Below are 22,384 nucleotides of genomic sequence, written 5' to 3'. Positions count from 1 at the left end.
GTGCTGCGGATCCCTGGACAGGGCAAGGCCACAGTGAGGCCAGGGCACGCAGGGGCACAGACAGGAGCCCTGGACTGGCTCTGCATGAAAGCAGGCCCAACCTCAGCCCCGCCCCTTCCAGGAAACCTGTTGTGATGCCAGGCTGGCCCCACCACACAGGCTGGTGCTGGGTTCTGGACGGGGTGGTCCTTGAAATGTGTCATTTTCTTTCCTTGGCCCTTCTCTCCACTCCAGCCCTGTGAGAACCATTCACTGATCTAGCTGGGCCATGGCAAGAATTATGGAACAAAACTGAAGGACAATAAAACAGAAAATTGACTTTAATGTAAACATAACTTACTTTGCTCACTGCTTGAGGACGATGGCTTTCCAGAGGCATCTTCTGAGTTGCTGCTGAGGTCAGCTGCAGATGATGAGATACGAGTATTGTGTGAAGCATTCTTTCTTCTGGAATTGGTGGGGGGTGACCTGAGAAAGCAATGCATCTGTCAAGCACTTCAGTTTTCTCAAAGGATGCAAACATTTAGTGGTCAGTAAAGAACTTGTTCATGAGTTGGTGCGATGGTTCAATGGTTTTGCCACTGCAGGTGGCAGGCTGGTGCATTTGCTGCTCCCATCATGCGTAGGCACACTTGCCTTCATCAAGCAGCTAGCTGGAAGAAGATATTTCTTGTTTTAAAAGGACAGAAGAGCACCTCTACCTGTTGAGATGGTGCTGCACTTCCACCATTCCCCAACAAGCCAGACTATGTGCAGTAAGAAAAAAGATGGAAGATGTACTGGCAAACCATAGGCAGATTACGAATGGAGGACAGCTTTGTGTGGACCCTTCTAAGATATCCGTGAACCCTTGTTCCATACTCAGTGCCCTGGTGTAGAAGCAGCTCTTGTCTCATAAGTTATTGTCCTGGGCCAGGGCGTAGCTAGCTGCTAGGGTGCCTGGTGCAGCGTGCGCGTCCTGGGGGTGGGGCTCGCTGCATGGACCCTCTCCGCTGTCTCCCCCTCAGCTGTAGGAAGAGGTGGTGGGCAGACGCAAGCCCCACGCTGCCGTTTCAGGCAGCGCTGAGCCTGCAGGCGCTCAAGCCACCACGTCATTCCCAGGAGAGACGCGTGGCTCAAACACACTGCAGGCCCTGCGGTAAGTGCCAGCCCCCGTGGTGTGGCACCCAGTGCCAGTCGCGTTTCATTATGTTTGTTGACTGAACTAAAAAGTTTCGTGAGCCCAATTTTTTTTAAAAAAAGTTTTAACTAATATTTTTGTCATTTTGTCACACACACCCCACTGATGACACCCGGGGCGGTTCACACACCCCTTCCTCTGCCACTGCCCTGGGCTATGACCACTCTAAATGAAGAAATGTACCTACACAATCACTAACCATTACAAAAGCTGGCTCTGGATCATGCATCACCTTCAACAAATGAAATGGATTCTCCTACAACCTGTGCCTACTTTATCAAGCAGTCTTTGACATCACCATTTCCCAGACAGTGGACCACTATGGGCCTCAGTCCACTTTCAGGTAGGTCTCCCTTTCAGCTCAGCGCCTCTTCCCCTGATGTCCCCTTGGGGTTGGATGGGTGCCAGCACCAGTGACTCCCCCCATACTGAGGTAGAGGAGAGAAGGAAGGTTTCCTTCCTGTGAGAGGAAAAGGCCAGAGGAAGGAGGGCTGAAGGAAATTAGAATAACAGATAAAAAGTTAATTTTAAAAATAACAACAGCAACAATAACTTGGGAATAAAAATGACATTTATAGGAGGAATAAGTGAACATAATAGAAGCAGGGAGAAGGGATGAAAAACACTAGTAGTTCATCAGAGATAAAAAGTGCGAAAGGAGAAGAAATCACAGAGGGGGTAGGGAAAACATTAAAATACAAAACTTCTCCACTTAAAACCCCTGTGACTGAGTCACCTTGCCTCCAGGGCTAATATCTGTACTTAGTTTGAGGAAAACTGAAGAATGAAACTCCTTGCCATGATAAAATTGCTCTGGCCAAGAATCTAGCAATTTCTAAAAAGTGCTATCAGCAGAAAATGCTGTCAGCAATTGTCAGCTGATTTTGCTGAACTCTGCCTCCATCTGCCACCACTTTAGGACACCACGCCCACCTACTCCCCCCCCCCCAATTTATGATGAGGGGCAGCCATCGCTTTCAGCCCTGCCAAGTAGGCCTCTGGGGCAGAAAGTTTCAAAACTCTTGCTTGACATGTTTCAATTCACTCTGCTGGCCTGACTTGCCTCAGGGTTCTGGGCTCTGGCTAGGGACAAAATGATTTTTAAAATGGCCAGGGGTGGCCTTTGCAAAGGAGAATCTGCTGAATCTGTTTTCCTCATAACATGTAGTTTTGCTCTCAGGCTCTGTGAAAGGTAAATAGCAAATCTATGTTGAAGCAACTTAATTTCTTTGCTTGGACATTTTATCTTAATTTAAATTTATTTATCCCCTCTCCAACCCCCAACACCCAGCAAATTCAGAGATGGCTGGAAAATAAAAATAATGCAATAGATAAAATAGGGTGTATTGTAGTAAGATTTTCCCCATAGTACTAACTATATGACATAGTATTGACCTTGCGCCACTAGTAAAGATTTGGCAGTCTTTCTCATGCATCTTTGGCATATCCTGAACCTGTGGGCATCTTTCTGCATCTTGTGCTCCCATGGATAGTTGTTGTTTTTTAGCCCCAAAGGAATTCTGTTTTGTACACATGTGTAGGTGTGACATCCAAAGTCTGCGGCATTACATTGCTTGAGGTGTGGAGGAGGAGTAAGAAATGTGCTTCCTTACCTCTGCCCTGAGGATATAAACTCCTCAAATTTGTACACCTCCATCGGAAGCTCGTTTTTCTGCAGGTTCTGAATGAACTCCAGGTACTTTGCCCCAACCTTGTAGGGCTTGCAGATCTCAGTCAGGTTCTGGTATCCTGCAGGGATTCGCTCTGCCTGGGCTTTCTGGAACATGAACATCCTCAAGGTGACCTTAGGGAAACAAAATATGACAATATGACCATAAATGACTTTTCGTCATTTGGAAGTTCAGAACTGGGATTTCTCCTAAATTCTCCTAAACAGTTAATTGATTAATAACTATTTTAAAAAGAACCCTAAATCTAGATATTATAGTTTTCATAAAAATGAAATATAAATGTAATGTAAAGTTAGCTGAAAACTGCAGTCCTGGAGAAGGACCAAAGACACCTTTCTATTGGCTGCCACAATTATGGCATCACTTCTCTCGTTCCACACCTCCTGCTGATGAAGTTTATAGCTATTCCGTGCTGGTTTCACTATTTTTTTTTTTTGCTTGAGAGCTCTGCTGTCAGCTGTTAGGGCTCAAAATCAGATTCCTACAACAAGCAAGATGAATGATATTAGAGGGAAGGAAGATGTGGGCTCTGTTCCTCAGCTGCTGTGTGTTTGTCTCCTGCTTTTCTTGTTCACCTGCTTTTACTTTGTTTTTCATCTGGTGGAAGCTTGCACAAGGTGTCCGCACATGTCATTTACATTCCTCCCTTTCTCTCACCTCACTTCAGCTACTCAGTGGTGTTTTGAAGCTGCCAGGCTGCCATAGCTGTTCCTCCTCCCCACCAGCAAGCTTCTTCTGAGTCATTGGTGTTGCTGGGAAGGTGTTGCTGTTTCCTTGTGCCTACAGATGCTCTCCAACAGCCACAGGCAGGCCAGGACCAGCCAAGGGCAGTGAGGCCTCCTAAAGACATGCACCCTCAGGAAGTACCCCATGACACCAATCCTTGAGGCTGGCCCCATCTATGATGACGGTTGTCACACACACATCATGAATAAGTGGAAGGAGGTTGAATCCATCCACCATCTCCTTATCCCCACAACTCCTAGGCAGCCCAACTTCTGTCCACATCTCTTTTGAACGCCCAGCCAAGGAGGTTTTCCCCTTGCAACTTCGGAGATGGTCCAGACACCATATAGCACAGCTTCCATGGTCTCTCTTTCCACTTCAGTCTAGTTCTTTCCCTGGATGCTGCTTTCTGTCTTCTGTTCTCCACCCCCCCCCAAAGCGAGCCCCCGAAGTCCTCCCCTCTAAAGTCTTCCTCATCTTGGGGCTTGGCTGCAGCAACTAGCAAAAGGAGACTAAAGGAGACTGAAACCCAAATAGAACAAGCTGCAAAATGTATCGAGAATTGCTGGAGAAAGGGAACAGTGAAAATCATGTCAGCCAACAGGAGGTGTTTTCAATCTATTCTGTTGCTAGGCTCACTTTAAACTAAATGTTCTTGAAAACCATAGCAAGCAATGGTAATGATTCTTGTTCCTCCACCGACTGTGTAGTAATAGAATGCAATTCAGACTGATGCTGAAATTGGACAGTTGGAGGTGCCTGTTGTTTTTGAAAACTGCAAAATCCAACACAGGTTTTACCTGTTGGTTAATGATGGGAGCTGTAATTAAAATTCCAAAGCTCACAGGTGTCCATAGGCAAGCTGTTGTCTCTCAGACTCTCCTCCCGCCACCCTCAAATACACAACAGGGGCAAAGCAGTGTTGATCATCAGTGTCACAGGGTAATACTTGCAAATTTATCTAAACACGCCAAAACCATGGTACAGTGGTACCTCTGGATGCAAATGGGATCCATTCCAGAGCCCCGTTCACATCCTGAAGCGAACGCAACCCGTGTCTGTGTGTCTGCGTGTCACGATTCACAGGTTCTGCCCAAGCGCGTGACATCATTTTGAGCGTCTGCACATGCGCAAGCAGCGAAACCCGGAACTAACGTGTTCCGTTACTTCCGGGTCACCGCGGAGCGCAACTCGAAAACGCTCAACCTGAAGCAACTTTAACCCAAGGTATGACTGTACGTATACGTTGATGGGATGCTGTCTATGAGTGTTCTGAGGACTTCACCTAAATGCCCTTTGCTGCAATATAGACAATCAGCATTACTTTCCCCAATCATTTCTCTCAAGCCTGTGCATTTCTCCAACTGCAGCAGCTGTGCAAGTCTCTCAAAAGTATTTTCCTTTGTGTCTCTGTGTTTGACCTGCCTGGCTCTTTCGTTCCGTTACTTATGTTGTTGTTCCTCCTCCTTCCTGCTTTTTCTCTCCCGTTCACTTCTTCAACTGCCCTTTTCCAATTCCCCTTTTCCCTTCCAAACAAAGGCCCAAAGTTCTGTTCCGTCCTCTGTCTGCCTTGGCCTCTCATTGGAGAGCTGTGTCCCATCCTCCTCCAGACAGTTCCAGGTGAGGACTGAGAATCCAGCTTCATGGGGGCCAAACAAAAGGGATACATAGGACTCACCTTATTTTTGTGGTGTTAAGTTGCTTTAAACTGCTTCTTAATATTGTGTTTTAATTGCTGTGACCCGCCCTGGGACCTTAGGCCGAAGGATAGGGTAATAATAATAAGTAGAATAATGTAAGATCAGCTTGCTGCATCAGACCAATGGTCCATCTTATTCAGCGTCCTGTTTAGAGCATCCCAGGGGCCAACAAGGGGCCTGTGGGAAATCTGTGGCAAGCTGGATGTGGGCACAACAACACTCTGCCCTATCTGATTCCCAGCAACAGGCGTTCTGAGGCAGATGACCTCTGACAGGGGAGGGGGAACATTGCCAGTGGACTGGTAGCCGTAGAAGCCTTGTCATCCATGGATTTGTCTAATCCTCTTTTAAAGGCATCCAGGTTGGTGGCCAACACTCCCTCCTGTGGGAGGGAGTTCCATAGTTTAACTCTGTGCTGCGTGAACAAGGACTTTCTTTTGTCTTCCAATATTCAGCTTCATTGGATGTTGATGAGTTCTAGTGTTATGAGAGAGGGCGAAAAACTTTCTCTCTCCACTTTCTCTATGCCATGCATAATTTTATAAACTTCTGTCATGTCACCTCTTACTTGCCTTTTCTCTAAGTCAAAAAGGCCCAACTGCCACAACCTTTTCTCAAGGGGAGTTGCCCTCTCCCCTTGATCATTTTATTGCCCTTTTCTGAGATTCTTCCAACAGAGCAGAACTGTACGCAGTATTCCCAATGTGGTTGCACCATAGATTTGTAAAATCATTTACGTTAAATAGTGGACAGCCAGACAAGCAGCATAGTATTTAACGGAAACTGAACTGCAGCAGAATGGAAACAGTTATGACAAATGGAAATTGCTGCCTTCTTACATCCCTAAGAAGGCAGTTTTCTGCACTCAAATTTCCTGCCTCCCTTAATTGGTAGGTAATTAATTGGGGTGAGGCCTCCTTGAGTCACTTCTGTCTTTGCACCTGGAGAAGAGTAGGAAAGGGCCAGGGATATTCCCTCAGCACAGATCACGGCTTACCCGCCTCAGCACCTCATCTCCTTGGTACACAAGTTTGCGAATGTGGGAGATGATTCTCTCCCTGACTTTCTCCAGTTCCTGCCGGTGGATGTTAGCATCATAGACACAGCTTCGATAGACAACTTCCAGTTCCTGAACCTGTGGGCAGTGAAATAAAAACTGAGGGAAGGAATGGAAAGTGCTGACTTGGAGGTGCAAGAAGGGGGTACTTACACATTTCTGAGGGTACCTGAGGAAGTGCCCTATGTGGATACCTCTACCACAAAAGCCAAATTATGCACCCAAAATAAATTTTGTAAAATTTACTTTAAAACTAAGCTGAAATGCAGTTTTAGTTTGAGGTTCATTGTCACATAGAAAAACGACGCCGTTTGTTGCAGCCTTCCTCTGATCCCTTTGTTAATTTCCTTTGGAGTTTCAAAGTCACTGGGCAAACCCCAAATTTCCTTCAATATCCACATTAGGCAATCGGCTTCTTGAGAGAGGTTACTCAGGGAGATAGTTGATAAAAGTCTGACGAGAGCAGCCAGAAAGACATGCAATAACCTTTTGGTTACACACAAGCTGAAATCTTCAAACAAAATTTATTTATTTATTATTATTAGTAGTAGTAGTAGTAGTAGTAGTAGTAGTAGTAGTACCCTGCCCTTCTGACTGGGTTGCCCCAGCCACTCTAGGCAGCTTCCAACCAATATAAAAGCATAATAAAACACCAAACATAAAAAACTTCCCTAAACAGCTCTGCCTTCAGGTGTCATCTAAAAGTCAGATAGTTGTTTATTTCTTTGACATCTGATGGGAGGGTGTTCCACAGGGTGGGTGCCACTACTGAGAAGGCCCTCTGCCTGGTTCCCTGCAACCTCACTTCTCGCAGTGAGGAACCAGCAGAAGACCCTCGGAGGAAGACTTCAGTGTCTGGGCTGAACAATGGGGGTGGAGATGCTCCTCCAGATAACTGGCCAAGGCTGTTTAGGGCTTTAACACTTTGAATTGTGCTTGGAAACTTCTCTTCAGAGGAAAGGAGAAACAAAATTCTTCTGGACTGAAACTGCATTTCTTATTGTTAGAGTGACCTGTATATCTTCTGAGTTGACTTTTCCATTGAAATGTGTTACCTAGTGAATTATATAAAGTCTGCACATGTAAATAGCCACCCAGAGTAGCTGGGGAAACCCAGTCATCTATAAATTATATCTGGGTATAAATAATTTGTTGTTGTTGTTGTTGTTGTTGTTGTTGTTGTTGTACTGGGAGCCCATCTAGATCCTTTAGGACCTGTGTTATATGGTCCCGGTGGCTACTCCCAGTCACCATTCTAGCTGCCACATTCTGGATTAGTTGTAGTTTTCAAATCACCTTCAAAGGTGATTGCAGTAGTCCAAGCGAGAGATAACTAGAACATGCACCACTCTGGTGAGACAGTCTGCGGACAGGGAGGGTCTCAGCCTGAGTACCAGGTGGAGCTGGTAGACAGCTGCCCTGGACATATAATTGACCTGGGCCTCCATGGACAGTACTTAATAAAAGAATACAATAAAATACTGGCGTATTCTAAAGGGCCTTCTAGGCTTTGCAAACAAAACTGTTTATTACGGTCATAGATGTAGGGTGGAGTACAATCATTTAAAATCATTTTGGAGATCTAAAGAGAAGGTATATATAAAAGACTATAAAAATATAAAAGAAGCTAAAAGAAGGGTTAGGAGCATTAAATGGATAAGGGAAAGCATAAAGGTTTAGTATATAAAAGGCTATGACTACAAACAGACCAAAGATAATAGAGATTTTAACCAGCTAATACACCCTGTCTTACCAGGGGTGACCAGACCAATAGGCCATCAACCTTTCTGTGTGAGTTGCTTTGCTGTCATTTGGTCTCCCATGCAGAGATCCTCCACACCCAGTTTTGTAGCCCACAAAAACTTGTCATTGGCCCTGTTTCCCAACTCACCTTTGGCATCTGAGTCTTTGCCACACATTTACAGGCTCTTTGTTAGGAGGACCTGAATTCCAAAATCCGAGGTCTGAACTAGACCCCAGATTGCAAATGACAAAGGGACAAACTGCATAGGCTTTAGGATCTCAGACTGATACCTTTGACTGCAGCTCATCACGACATCGACGCCGCTTCTCCAGTTGCTTGTTGCCGCTGCCTGCAGTGGTCTGCCATTCTTCTTCTGCTCTGGCACTTAGCACTTTGGCTTTCTCCAGATCCTCGCAGCGCTGGAGGTAGTGGAGCCGTGCCTTCTGCATCGAGGACCTGGAATCATTCTGCAATTGAAGGAGGAGTTACAAGGGCATGTCTGACCAGCTGTGGCTCTGGGTCATTTTTTCATTTAGAAGCTCAGACCTGCATTAGGAGGCATCTAGGGAGCTTTTCTTTCCTTCCTGATCAAAGTGCTAAAACCAAATTGCAATAAACTTTGGGGGGGAAAGCACATTTTTGTGGATTTAAAGTGTGGTTCCCGGCTGTAACCCTTCTAAATCAGGCTTGAAAACAGCTATAGGCTTAGTGGCCATGGCAAGTAAAATTTGCTTCCAGTTGATGGAGCAGGAGAAGTATCCTACAACTGGAAGCCCCCCAGAGTGTCATAAATGATGATGGGCTCCTTGCCCCACTGCTTCCCACCCCAAAGAAAACCGCTGAATCAAAGCAAATGTCAATGAAGTTTTCTCCAGATTAATGCTTGCTTTGATTTATGGCTAGAGAGTGGATTTTCTGGGGGAAAGGGGTGGGTGAAGAGCAAAACCACTCAGACCTATGACTAGTAAGCAGGGGACAAGCAAAGAAACCCTCGGACCTATGCTTTTTAAAGTGTCTTTTAAGAAGCACAAGTCTGGATGAGCCCTGAAGGAGGTATCTCTGGGAACTGGGCAAGCAAAACCTTTTGTGGGCTAGTAACTAATTAGTAAAAACAAAAGGCTACATTGGAAGTAGCTCAACAGGGGTGGCCATCCAGCACTACTTGCAGATTCATTCTATATTTGTCATTGGCTTATCAGGCTTGTTTCCCCCCCATCCACACCATAGGAAACAGCAGCTGCACAAACAGCACCTCACAGGAGTTGCTCACATTACACTTCTAATCACATTTAATAGACATGGAGGTAGAAGAGCAGCGGGAGAAGCAGGGGAAGTCAGTGCAATCTAAATACCAATAGACCAGCATATTTGAAATTATTCACTATATTAAGTGCATGCTATAATTCCTTTCAAAAACTTAACAGCACTGAACAGCCTGTATCATGTGTTTTTCAATTGCCCTGGTGCCTAAACACTCACTGGCCAGAGCACAGGAAGGCAAAATCCAGCAGTATTGCATTGAATTTTCATGAATATGTACTTCAGTGTTATGCAAATGTAGATGACATGACTGTCAATGGGAGTTTGGTTGATTTGCTGTGTTCTACCAGATTCAGTACAGTGGTACCTCGGGTTACATAAGCTTCAGGTTACATACGCTTCAGGTTACAGACTCTGCTAACCCAGAAATAGTACCTCAGGTTAAGAACTTTGCTTCAGGATGAGAACAGAAATCGTGCTCTGGTGGCGTGGTATCAGCGGGAGGACCCATTAGCTAAAGTGGAGGCCCCATTAGCTTCAGGTTAAGAACAGTTTCAGGTTAAGAAAAGACCTCCGGAACGAATTAAGTACTTAACCCGAGGTACCAATGTAGTCTCCTAATGGGGTCTGTTATGCTGCAACCAGGGACAAAGCTTGCCTGCTCCAGGGCGATTAGTTTGTGTAGGAAGATTTTTAGGCGGTTAGCCAGGATTGATGTGACTGATTGATTTATCAATGATATTGGGCAGTATGATTCTATTTTGAGGCTATCTTTGAGTGGCTTTAGGATAGAAACTATTTTGGAAGAGGTTCAGGTTTTAGGGATGGGGAGCCCTTTTGTGATGTCGTTAAATAGGCAGGTCATGTAAGGCATCAGGGGTTCTTTGAATTTGTTGTAGAATTCTGCTGTATAGCTATCTGGGCCTGGGGCTTTGGGTGGTTACAGGTTTTTGAATACTGTCTCTATTTCCTGTGGGGTGATAGGGCTGTGCATGAATTCTTGTTCCTCTGCAGTTAAGGTTGGCATGGTCAGTCCTGTTAGGAATCTTCTGATTTCCTGTTGCGGGTTGCGGGAGGTGTATAGATTGGCATAAAATTCAGTAGTAGTAGTAGTAATAAATTTATTATTTTTACTCTGCCCATCTGGCTGGGTTTTCCCAGCCACTCTGGGTGGCTCCCAATAGAATATTAATACAGTGGTGCCCTGCAAGACGAATGCCTCGCAAGACGGAAAACCCGCTAGACGAAAGGGTTTTTCCGTTTTGGAGGTGCTTCGCAAAACGAATTTTCTATGGGCTTGCTTCGCAAGACGAAGATGTCTTGCGAGTTCCTGTGGGTTTTTTTTCCTCCCCCCCTTTTTCTAAGCCGCTAAGCCGCTTATCAGCTGATCCGCTAAGCCGCTTAACAGCTGATCCGCTAAGCCGCTTATCAGCTGAGCCACTAAGCCGCTTATCAGGTGAGCCGCTAAGCCCCTAAGCCGCTAATAGTGCTAATCCGCTAAGCCGCTAATGGGCTTGCTTCGCAAGACGAAAAAACCGCAAGATGAAGAGAGTCGCGGAACGGATTCTTTTTGTCTTGCGAGGCACCACTGTAATAATAATAAAAGTGATAAAATATCAAACATTAAAAACTTCCCTAAACATGGCTGCCTTCAGATGACTTCTAAAAGTCAGATAGTAAAGGTAAAGGTAAAGGTACCCCTGCCCGTACGGGCCAGTCGTGACCGACTCTGGGGTTGTGCGCCCATCTCGCTTAAGAGGCCGGGGGCCAGCGCTGCCCGAAGACACTTCCAGGTCACGTGGCCAGTGTGACGAAGCTGCTCTGGCAAGCCTGCACCAGTGCAGCACTCGGAAACGCCATTTACCTTCCCGCTATAAAGCGGTACCTATTTATCTACTTGCACTTAAGGGTGCTTTCGAACTGCTAGGTGGGCAGGAGCTGGGACCGAACGACGGGAGCTCACCCCGCCATGGGGATTCGAACCACCGACCATACGATTGGCAAGTCCTAGGCACTGAGTTTTTTTGTTTGTTTTTTAGATTTTTATTAAAATTTTAAAGGTTACATGAGTAATAAAAGAATAACAACAGAAAAACACCCAATTAAACCAAAAAAGAAAGCAAAACAATACATAAAAACAAGTCACATCAAAGAAAAAAGATAAAAAAGGAAAACAGACAAAAAGGAAAAAATGCATACAATAAAAAAAAAAAACAAATCAAACCTTCACATAACTTTCTTTCTTTAGCTTATTTCCTTGACCTCCTCACACCTCCCCTCTTTGTATTCTGGTTCAGTTAGATATTTCAGCAAATTCTTCATCTTTGTTTTTATCCTAATGATTTATCTTAATATACTGTGATTTAACATTCTCTTCTTTCACCAATTAATCATCCATTTTTACTTTGTTTAATCTTATTTCTCATTAAAACTAATATATTGAACTTAATCTCTTAAGACATTTCCCCTAGGGTCATAAAAATTTCATTCCACGATTTTTCCATCTCTCATTAATTTTTATATATACTTTAAATTCCCAATTTTCTTCCACCGTCTCCCCTCCCCGGTCTCGGCCCCTGCCATCAGTTCCATCAACCTCCCAGCGTCCATCAACCTGGAGATCTGATATCCGAGGCTCTTAACTCTTCTTCATTTCCCTTCTGCCGATCTTCTTGATAATCTTTGGTGCTAAAAAGCAGATCTCGGGGGAGCTCCAACCCAACAATGCTTATATTCCTTCTTGACAGGTCTGCCAGATTTCCATAGATAAAGCTAGGGCCCATAAAGTATTCCGAATCTTGTTTCACAATTCTTCCAAGTCCAAAGGCCCCCAAAGCTCCAATCTCCTCCTGGCTCAAATTCATATTCCAAAAGTCATTTGATCCCTGCATAAGGGGATCTCTCCACCTTTCCTTTTCCAGATCAGGCCAGGCACCCATCTTCAAAAACTGGCTTCTCCTAATTACAATCATATAAGGCCTCAAGTTGTAATCCTCCATTTGCCTCTTTAGGGTTAAGGCTCCCCCTTGTTTTGCTTTATACTCAACAACAGCAACTTTCTCCTTCTCTAATTCATCAATTTGTTCAGTTAAGAAAGATTCTTGTGCCGGGTTCTTGTCGACTTCTATGCTGATGCCCACTTTTGTTGCCAAAATATCAATATTAGTAGCCATTATATCTATCTGTTTATGCAGCTTTCCCAACAGATAGATTGTCCTATTCAGTACAGACGCTACTTCTTCCTTTGCCGACATTCTTAAGATGTTCAAGGTCAGAACTAGTTTCTCACAGTCTTTATCTTAAGACCAATTTCCCAGCTGCACTCTTGTAACAATGTCCCAAAACTCCCTCTAGAGGAAGACAGTCTCCATTTGTATCAATCCTTTCCAGCACAATTCCAAAAGTAAATTAGTAACAGTTTCCAGTTACCTTTTCTTCTTTTTAAGTGCAGAAGCGGACAATAGAAACAATGTCTTTCTTTTAAAGCTAGCTGTTAAATTTGTCCTGTTTACCGTCGATGGACTTTTTGCAAACCGTTCCCAGGTTCAGAGACGTGATGCTTCGATTTTTAATTTTTCACCTTCTACTGCAAGTTCACTTGGTCAAAATTAATAGTTTCAATCAGTGAAGTTTTAATCCTTTGCGTAAGACTTTCCAAAACCTTAGTTAACAACTACTTTGCTTCAGTCTATTTACAGAAAGGGAAGGTGGACTTCCTGTTTGAACCTTCCCCGTTCGGTGCCAAATTAAATTATTTAAGAGCTCAATTTCCCGTTCTACTCACGGGTTGTTGTTTAAAATCCAATTGTCCACAGGAAAAAAGTCAGTGCTCTCCGACAGCAGCAATGCGGCTTTGCTCCGTGAAATAAGCGGTCGATTCAAAGCACCGCGCCTCTCACCCCACGTCGCTCCGGATTCCCGATACCAGGTCTCCCCGCGAGTAGGGGGGCGCAGAAGGTGCCAGCCGAATCCCAGGTTCACAGACTTCTTCCGTCTGTGATTTCTAAGGGTCTCCGCCTTCACCGTGGCGGTCAGACCCTGTTTTTCACGGAGCCGGTTCCTCCCGATCGGAGGAACTCCGCCATTGCCGGAGGTGCTAACCTGGAAGTCCCTAGGCACTGAGGTTTTCCCACAGCGCCACCCGCATCCCCACATAAAGTCAGATAGTATTCAGCAAATTCTGAGGTTATTTCTTTGGTGGAGGATGTTATGTTACCATGTGTTTTTTTATGTGACACAGTGTATTCTTATGTGTATTTTTACAGTGTATTTTTATGTGACACAGTGTATTCTTATTTTGAGTAATCTTTTCCTACATATGTTTGCTAATAGTCTGGAGTTCTTCCCCCCATATTCGTAAAAGCGTTGTTTAGAATATAGGATGTTAATAATTGTTTTATTGATTTCTAGAAAGTTTATTTTCCTTCTTTTTTGTTCTATGAGTTTAAGGAGTTTTTTTGGCTTCTGTTTGTTTGTAGTGTGATGAGAGGGTTGTAATGTCTTGTTCGAATTTATCAATTTTTGAGGAGGTGTTTTTTTTAAAGGATGCCCTCTTCTTTATGAAGGCTCCTCTGTTGACCGCTTTCATTGTGTCCCAAAGGAAGGGGGTTGTAATGTCAACCACATCATTGTCCTTAAAGCAGTTCTGGAGAGTTTTCAAGAGACTCTCTCTAGCTAGTTGGTTTGTGGTTAGGATGGGGCTGAAGGACCATGATGAGATAGTTTGTGCTTCTTCTCCTATTTTGAGGGTAGCTTCTACTGGGGCATGGTTTGTGATTTTAATGTTACCAATGTTTGCTGTTTCTACTGGGGGATCAGGCCTTGTGTGAGCAGAATGCTGTCCAATCTGGACATTGGGACAGGACGGGCCAGTCCCTCCCCCCATGGCAGCTGCAGCAGCTTGGAGACCAGCCAAGCAGCACAGTTGGTCTGGCGGTCCTCAGGAGCCCTGCGCAGCTGTGGCACTCACTACCTTGCCTTGCTGGACATCAGCCATGTATGGCTTTTAATTAAAGTTGACAAAGAAAGGCATGTAATGCCTCTGAGAGCACCTCTGGCTACAGTCCTTGGGACGAAAAAGGATCACAGACCCTCCAAGTGTCTTTATTTTCCAGGGACATCCCTAATTTAGAGAAGCCATCCCGGTTTCTGATTTGATCCTGCTTGGAATGTCCCGCTTTTCCTTAGAATATCCCTATTTTCATTGGAGAACTATTGGGGGGTATGGAGTTATCCAACCCCCGAGCCTCTGAAGGGAAGTTTTTTTAATGTCTAGTGTTTTATTATATTTTTTATTATATTTTTATATCTGTTTGGAAGCTTCCCAGAGTGCTGGGGCAACCCCAGTAAGATGTGTGGGGTATAAATAGTCAAATTATCATTATGGAATGGGACATCCGTATTTTCTTTTTTAAAATTTTATTTATGCTTTCACAATATTCTTCTATATTATTCGACTTCCCCACACACCCAACCTTCCATGGGTTCCTTTTTACTCTTAGTTGTGCTACATATCTTTATACCCCCTTTAATTGATTTAGCTGCTGTTCATATATCTATTCCTACTTGGAGATTTATGTAACTGTTATACAGGTGAAACTCAGAAAATTAGAATATCGTGAAAAAGTTCATTTATTTCAGTAATTTAACTTAAAAGGTGAAACTAATATATGAGATAGACTCATGACATGCAAAGCAAGATATGTCAAGCATTTATTTTTTATAATTGTGACGATCATGGCGTACAGCTGATGAAAACCCCAAATTAATAATCTCAGAAAATTAGAATATTAAATGAAATCAGCAAAACAAGGATTGCAAATATTGGACCTCTGAGAAGTAGAAGCATGCATATATACTCAGTACTTGGTTTGGGCCCCTTTTGCATCCATTACTGCATCAATGCGGTGTGGCATGGATGCTATCAGCCTGTGGCACCGCTGAGGTGTAATGGAAGACCAGGATGCTTCAATAGCAGCCTTCAGCTCTACTACATTGCTCGGTCTCATGTATCTCATCTTTCTCTTGGCAATGCCCCATAGATTCTCTATGGGGTTCAGGTCAGACAAGTTTGCTGGCCAATCAAGAACAGTAATCCCATGGGCATTGAACCAGGTGTTGGTACTTTTGGCCAAAGTGCCAACGTACTTTTGGCAGGTGCCAAAGTCCTGCTGGAAAATGAAGTCAGCATCCCCATAAAGCTCATCTGTGGAAGGAAGCATGAAGTGCTCCAAAATCTCCTGGTAGATGGCTGTGTTGACTGTTGACTCTGGACTTAATGAAGCACAGTGGACCAACACCAGCTGATGACATGGCTCCCCAAATCAACACAGACTGTGGAAATTTCACACTGGACTGCAAGCATCTGGCATTGTGTGCCTCCCCATTATTCCTCCAGACTCTGGGTCCTTGGTTTCCAAATGAGATGCAAAAGCTGCTCTCATCAGAAAAGAGATTTGAGTAGTTGATCATCACAATTATATTAGTTTCACCTTTTAAGTTGAATTACTGAAATAAATGAACTTTTCCACGATATTCTAATTTTCCGAGCTTCACCTGTAATTCTTTAAATATTCTCCAAAGTTTTCCCACTCGTCTCTTATGGTATGTTCATCCTGGCTTCTTATCTTTGCAGTCAATATTGCTAACGCCACATATTCTATTAACTTATTCTGCCAATCCTCTTTCATTGGTCTGTTTTATCCTTCCACATTTGTACATAGGCTATTCTGGCCGCAGCAATTGCATAAAGAAAAAGATTTAATACATTCCTAGGTCTCTCAGCCTCTATTATACCCAAAAGGAACATCTCTGGGTCTTTTGGAAATGGCAACTTTAGCATTTTTAAAAATTTCTGTGTATATCTTCTCCCAATATTCCTTAGCTTTCTTACATCCCTACCACATGTGTATACATGTCCCCTCTGTTTCTTTGCATTTCTAACACCCTTTTATACATTTTGACCAATAGTTGGGGTGAGGCCCCCTTTTCTATTGGAGAAATATTGCAGGGTAAGGGATGACAGATAAGAAGACTTGAAAGTGTGGGTGAGACTGTCTTTCTTTGAGCACAGGGGTTACAGGGATGATGTGAACTTGCATGGAAGCCCTGGGACAAGCTCCTAGTCCAGGCATAGGCAAACTCGGCCCTCCAGCTGTTTTGGGACTACAACTCCCATCATCCCTAGCTAACAGGACCAGTGGTCAGGGATGATGGGAGTTGTAGTCCCAAAACAGCTGGAGGACCGAGTTTGCCTATGCCTGTCCTAGTACTTCCCCAAGCTTCCACTTTCATATCAATCCCAGCATGCATTGCCCAGGAACCAGCTGAGAAATACTGCATGGCCCACACCCACCTGAAAGGGGACCTCCCAGTGATTGCAGCTTTTTCCCTCCCCCCCCCCACGTCCTTTCCTAGATCTGCTCTTACCATCCTTTTCTGCTCCTTCTGCCACTGATCTTTGAATTCCTTCCGCCATTTCTCAATTTCATTCCTCTTCGCCCAAAGAGGCTGCAAGGCAAGGTGGGGTGCAGGAAGTGAGATCTCCAGCAGTAGGTTTCATTATTTACTAATCTATGGCATATAGGAGACACCACGAGTGACCAAGGGACCTGGGCAAATCAGCAGAGTGGATTGCAAGCCCAAGAGATATTTTAGTTGTTGCATTTGTAAAATGGTGTCTCATCTAAGCTGAGAAACACTGTACCTGATAGTATTCCTTCATTTGCAAAATCCCAGCCGTCTCTATGGCCAAGTTCCCTGCCCTGATGTCATGCTCCATGGTCATGGTGTACAGATTCTGTAAGGGCATAAAAGTCTGAAAAGACAAAAACACAGAGCCAATGGGTTCTAGGACTGAGAGTGTTGGGACTGGAACAAGGATGTTTGGGTTCAAATCCCAGCTTACAGGGAATGTTCAGCGATGAAAGAAGACCTCCTATCTCACGTATGTGGCACTGCTCTGCCGGTTTCATTTGCTGGCTCAATGCAGTAACCATGGCATATGTGAACAGCTCACCCCATGGATCAGCCACGTCACGTGGCAAGTGTCCACATCAGCACTGCAACTGGCTTTCGAGACTTTTGAAGCACCAGAGCCAATCCACAAAACTAGCTGCATACCACACAGAAGTGGTTTTCAGCAACAACCCCTCTGCCTGCTTAAAGGAGAAAGCAGAGAATCAAGCTTTAGGAGTTCTAGCTGCAACTTAGCCCAGCCATATTAGAAGCTAGTGTCATGGCACTACGATACAGTCAAACCTTAATTGTCAAATGTAATCCACTCTGGAAGACCATTCGACTTCCGAAACGTCCAACAACCAAAAATTGAAAGCAGAAGCCTCAATACAATAGGGAAACTCAAAACGGAAGCCGTGTCAGAAGTTCAGCTTCTGAAAATTGTTTGAAAACCAGAACAGTTACTTCCGGGTCTTTGGCATTTGGGAGCCAAAACATTTGAAAACAGAGCCATTTGAGAACAGAGGTTTGAGTGTACAACATAGAACAGGGACAGGGAACTGTGTGGTGCTCCAGATGTTGTTGGGCTCCAACTCTCATCAGCCCCCCCCCCAGCATGGCCAATGGTGAAGGAAGGTGGGCGTCGCAATCCAGCAACACCTGGGGGTACCAGGTTGCCCATCCCTGACATACAGAGGATGCTGGTTGCTTCTCAGAGCTGCAGGAATGAAACAGACATGAAATTAATGCTAATAGCATGGTGTAATGCACATAAGAGTTAATTTTGCTCTGTCAAGTAGAGAGGCTAGCTTTCAAGTGTGTCATGTCCATTAACTAGCTGATGAGAACATAATACCAGAAAATAACAGTTGCCTTTGGGTGCTGCATTATTGGAAGTGGCACCCTGGAACACTTGCCCTTGCATGGGTGAATTCATCTTTATACGTACTGGAAAAATGGTAACTGTAAACGTGGGGGGGGGTACACACACACCTTATAGATTTAGGCTCTGCATGGGAGAGACTAGCAAAGACCCTACAGATCAGACAACGTAGGGCAATACCAAAACTATTTCACACAGCCTGTGAAATGAAGTCCCAGAAGGGAGCAACTAGGAAACAATACCTGTGGGAAAATGGCACTCCTGCCAGCATCAGCGATCTTCAGGATGTTCTTTGCAAACTCAGTTTCTATGAACAGAAAACAACAATAGACTGAATTTCCAAAGGAAACATACAGTAGGAGCAGAGAGCTTCTTTCTATGTAGCCACAAAAACATGGGATTTTGGAAAGCTGCTCCTACCTTGTGGCAAGATTCATGGAAAGAACTGTGTGTTGGAGTGTTGTGGGTATCAAGGAGTTAAACACTGTGCTTATTGGGAATGCTGACTCAGCAGCATGTATGACTAAGCATCATGGGGCGTAGCCTAATTGATTCCTTGCCAGCTAGCATAAAGAGGCAAGGTTGTCTTCAGGTGATGGCTTCTCCCTGAATGTAATTCCACCTGTATCTTGTGTATCCTTAATGTACCAAGACTGCTTTACAATGCTGCAAGACTGCAACTGAATAAAGCCTTACTGAAAATCCAGGTGGATTCCCGAATGCTTCTTGTGGGGCTCTTGTATGTCGCAACACTGTGTACCCATTCTAATGTCATCTTCTGCTGCTGTTTTGGCCAGGATTGCTTGTGGGGACATTTTTTATGGCTGCCTAATGTGGAAATATATCACCTGGATTTTAACTTAAAAGAGTCTGTGTTAGAGGAGAGTTTGGAGGGTCTGATGGCCTGTTTAGGTCATGGAAAATGCAAAACCAGCCTCACCGTAATTCAGGCGTTTGTCAACCCAGGTCAAGAGTTCCTTGACGTATTTGCACCACATCTTGGCATAGCCTAGGGCTGCTTCCACGCCACCAGTGCACTTGATCAGCATCTCGTCGGCCTCTTCAGCTGAGAAAATTAATTTGCAGGTTTCAGGAAGCAGCTGCAGAAGAAGTCCCTGTGGCTGACCACCAGCACTCAGCAGCGTGAGGAGGCAAACAAGTCTCCATTGGTCAGGTCAAAGCCAGACTTGGTGTCTAGCCGCTCTGCTCATTGGACCACGGGAAGCCCATTGGCTTCCAGGAGACCAAACATCTTTACCAGCCTCTTGCTTTACTCTACCCCCCTCCTCCGCTGATTGGTGATTGGCCTTTTCAATCCCTGTAGCTTCTCCTTCCTTGTAACATGCACTGCCATTGTAACAAAGTGCCCCGTGTGTGTGTCTCTTGCAGCACCTGCTACATGTCTTCTGCCTTCCTGATGCTTGCCTTGCTCCTGAGCCAGACAAAGCTTTCTCTAGTTCACTAGCAGTGCTGCTACCTTCATCTCTTTGGGTACTTCCAGATGGAGCCCTAATATTGTAAATAGGTTATTCAGATATCATTAAAGGGGTCGTTGGCAACAGGTTTGTTGTTCTTGATCCAAGTTAAATGGGGTGGTGAAATATGGATTGGTATTTTGGATGCCAACCAAAACAGAGAAGGTCCTCAATAATATAAGAAACAACAGACAAAATCACAGGAACCTCTGGAAAGAATGACAGGGGTATAAAATCTTATTTGTAAGTGTCCAGCAACATTGGGAGGGATTTTCATACTTAAGGAGCACCAATCCCCCAATGACTCATCCTTTGGACATGCCCTTCTTGTCATCTGTCTGTGCTACTGTTATGGAACTAATGAGTTCTCCAACTTACAGTTTCATTTTTCTCCCTGGCAACTTGGTCCTTCAGCCAGGCTACCTAGCCAAAAAGACCAGTTCTCACAATGAGAGGCCTTTCTTCTGTAGGAGGGCAAAGGACCCCACCTGTGTGAGACATCACACTGAATGTCTGGCTTTTAAGAGTGTGTACATACTTAATAGTGATTGCTCTTAATTCCAGAGCACTTCCCTCTTTGACTCCCTTTTACATATGTCTTTAATACAGTAATGCTTAAACGTGACTTTGATCCCATGAATCAGTGAGTAGGAATCTGTCATTTAGCGTGGAAAAATCACAAAACCTAAGCAAGTTCTTCCAAGGCAAGGTTTGTTCCAACACCTGACCTACATAATCACATGCCTCCCAGGATGGTCATCCTCATGTTGCCACCATTCAGCCATTAAACTGCCCCTAAACAGTTCTGAAACTAGAGAAAGGGGAGAGAGAGTGCCAGCAATCTCCTCCCCCTTCCAGATGGAAGTAGTGATGGGGGAAGCAACCAAAGAATGTGTTTCCTCACAACAGGTTGTGGGTAGCCATGCTGTTAAGTGAAAATATAACCAGAGGGTGGGCTTTTGTAATTAAAAAAACCATCATTTAATTGACACATCCTCCATGAATTCATCAGATCCCCTTTTCATTTTTTTTATATAATATTTATTCAAATTTTGAAAATTACAAAAAAGAACAATAAAAAATAAAAATAAAACAAGAAACATAAGAAATACAAACAAACAACCAAAAAAACAAAAACAGATCAGACCCCCAAATAGCCTTCTTTCCTTTACTTATTTCCTTGACCTCCTCACACCTCCCTTTTTTGTATTCTAGTTCAATTAGATGTTTCAGCAAATCCTTTCCAGCTTTGTTTTTATCCTAATAATTTATCTTAATATACTGTAATTCTCGTCTTTCACCAATTAATAAATCAATTTTAACCTAATCCTTTATATCATCTCTGCTAAAACCACATTACTTCATTCCAACTTAATCTTGTTTCTCATTAAAACTAATATATTGAACTTAATCTCTTAAGACATTTCCTCTAGGGTCATAAAAATTTCATTCCACGATTTTTCCATTTCTCATTAATTATTATTTTTTTAAATCTCCTTATATACACTTTAAATTCCCAATTTTCTTCCACCGTCTCCCCTCCCCGATCCCGGCCCCTGCCGTCAGTTCCATCAACCTCCCAGCGTCCATCAACCTGGAGATCTGATATCCGAGGCTCTTAACTCTTCTTCATTTCCCTTCTGCCGATCTTCTTGATAATCTTTGGTGCTAAAAAGCAGATCTCGGGGGAGCTCCAACCCAGCGATGCTTATATTCCTTTTTGACAAGTCTGCCAGGTTTCCATAATTAAAGCTAGGGCCCATAAAGTATTCCAAACCTTGTTTCACAATTCTTCCAAGTCCAAAGGCCCCCGAAGCTCCAATCTCCTCCTGGCTCAAATTCATATTCCAAAAGACATTTGATCCCTGCATAAAGGGATCTCTCCACTTTTCCTTTTCCAGATCAGGCCAGGCACCCATCTTCAAAAACTGGCTTCTCCTAATTACAGTCATATAAGGCCTCAAGTTGTAATCCTCCATTTGCCTCTTTAGGGTTAAGGCTCCCCCATATTTTGCTTTATATTCAACAACAGCAACTTTCCCCTTCTCTAATTCATCAATTTGTTCAGTTAAGAAAGATTCTTGTGCCGGGTTCTTATCGACTTCTGTGCTGATGCCCACTTTTGTTCCCAAGATTTCAATATTAGTAGCCATGACATCTATCTGTTTATGCAGCTTTTCCAGCAGATAAATTGTCCTATTCAGAACAGACGCTACTTCTTCCTTTACCGACATTCTTAAGATATTCAAGGTCAAAACTAGTTTCTCACAGTCCTTATCTTCAGACCAATTTTGCAGCTGCACACTTGTAACAATGTCCCAAAACTCCCTCTAGAGGGAAACAGTCTCAATTTGTATCAATCCTTTCCAGCACAATTCCAAAAGTAAATTAATAACAGTTCCCAGTTACTTTTTCTTCTTTTTAAGTGCAGAAGCAGACAATAGAAACAATGTCTTTCTTCTAAAGCTAGCTGTCAAATTAATGCCAGCTGTCAAATTAAAGCTTGCTGTCAAGTTAAAGCTAGCTGTCAAATTTGTCCTGTTTACCGCCGATGGACTTTTTGCAAACCGTTCCCAGGTTCAGAGACGTGATGCTTTAATTTTCCACCTTCTCCTGCAAGTTCACTTGGTCAGAATTGATGGTTTCAATCAGTGGAGTTTTAGTCCTTTATGTGAGACTTTCCAAAACCTTAGTTAATAACTACTTTGCTTC

At 43.9% G+C, this 22,384-nt stretch overlaps 1 protein-coding gene across 5 annotated transcripts in view; it reads right to left on the bottom strand.

Annotated features, from left to right (window-relative positions):
• Positions 1-22,384, bottom strand: part of GMIP (GEM interacting protein) — a 91,545-nt gene that overhangs the window by 23,846 nt on the left and 45,315 nt on the right. For all 5 annotated transcript variants that reach the window (XM_081851688.1, XM_081851689.1, XM_081851691.1 and 2 more), the window contains 8 exons: positions 19,138-19,263; positions 18,440-18,504; positions 17,064-17,174; positions 16,787-16,867; positions 8,389-8,565; positions 6,295-6,432; positions 2,794-2,984; positions 341-468 (listed from right to left, as the gene is read on the bottom strand). In XM_081851688.1, the coding sequence (XP_081707814.1) occupies positions 341-468; positions 2,794-2,984; positions 6,295-6,432; positions 8,389-8,565; positions 16,787-16,867; positions 17,064-17,174; positions 18,440-18,504; positions 19,138-19,263 (1,017 nt within the window). The remainder of the gene's footprint in view (positions 1-340; positions 469-2,793; positions 2,985-6,294; positions 6,433-8,388; positions 8,566-16,786; positions 16,868-17,063; positions 17,175-18,439; positions 18,505-19,137; positions 19,264-22,384) is intronic.

This window comes from Podarcis erhardii (genome assembly GCF_964252035.2).
Source record: "Podarcis erhardii genome assembly, chromosome: 2".
NCBI lineage: Eukaryota > Metazoa > Chordata > Lepidosauria > Squamata > Lacertidae > Podarcis > Podarcis erhardii.
The sequence above is the reverse complement of the archived record's forward strand: the minus strand, read 5'-3'. Positions and strand labels throughout refer to the sequence as shown.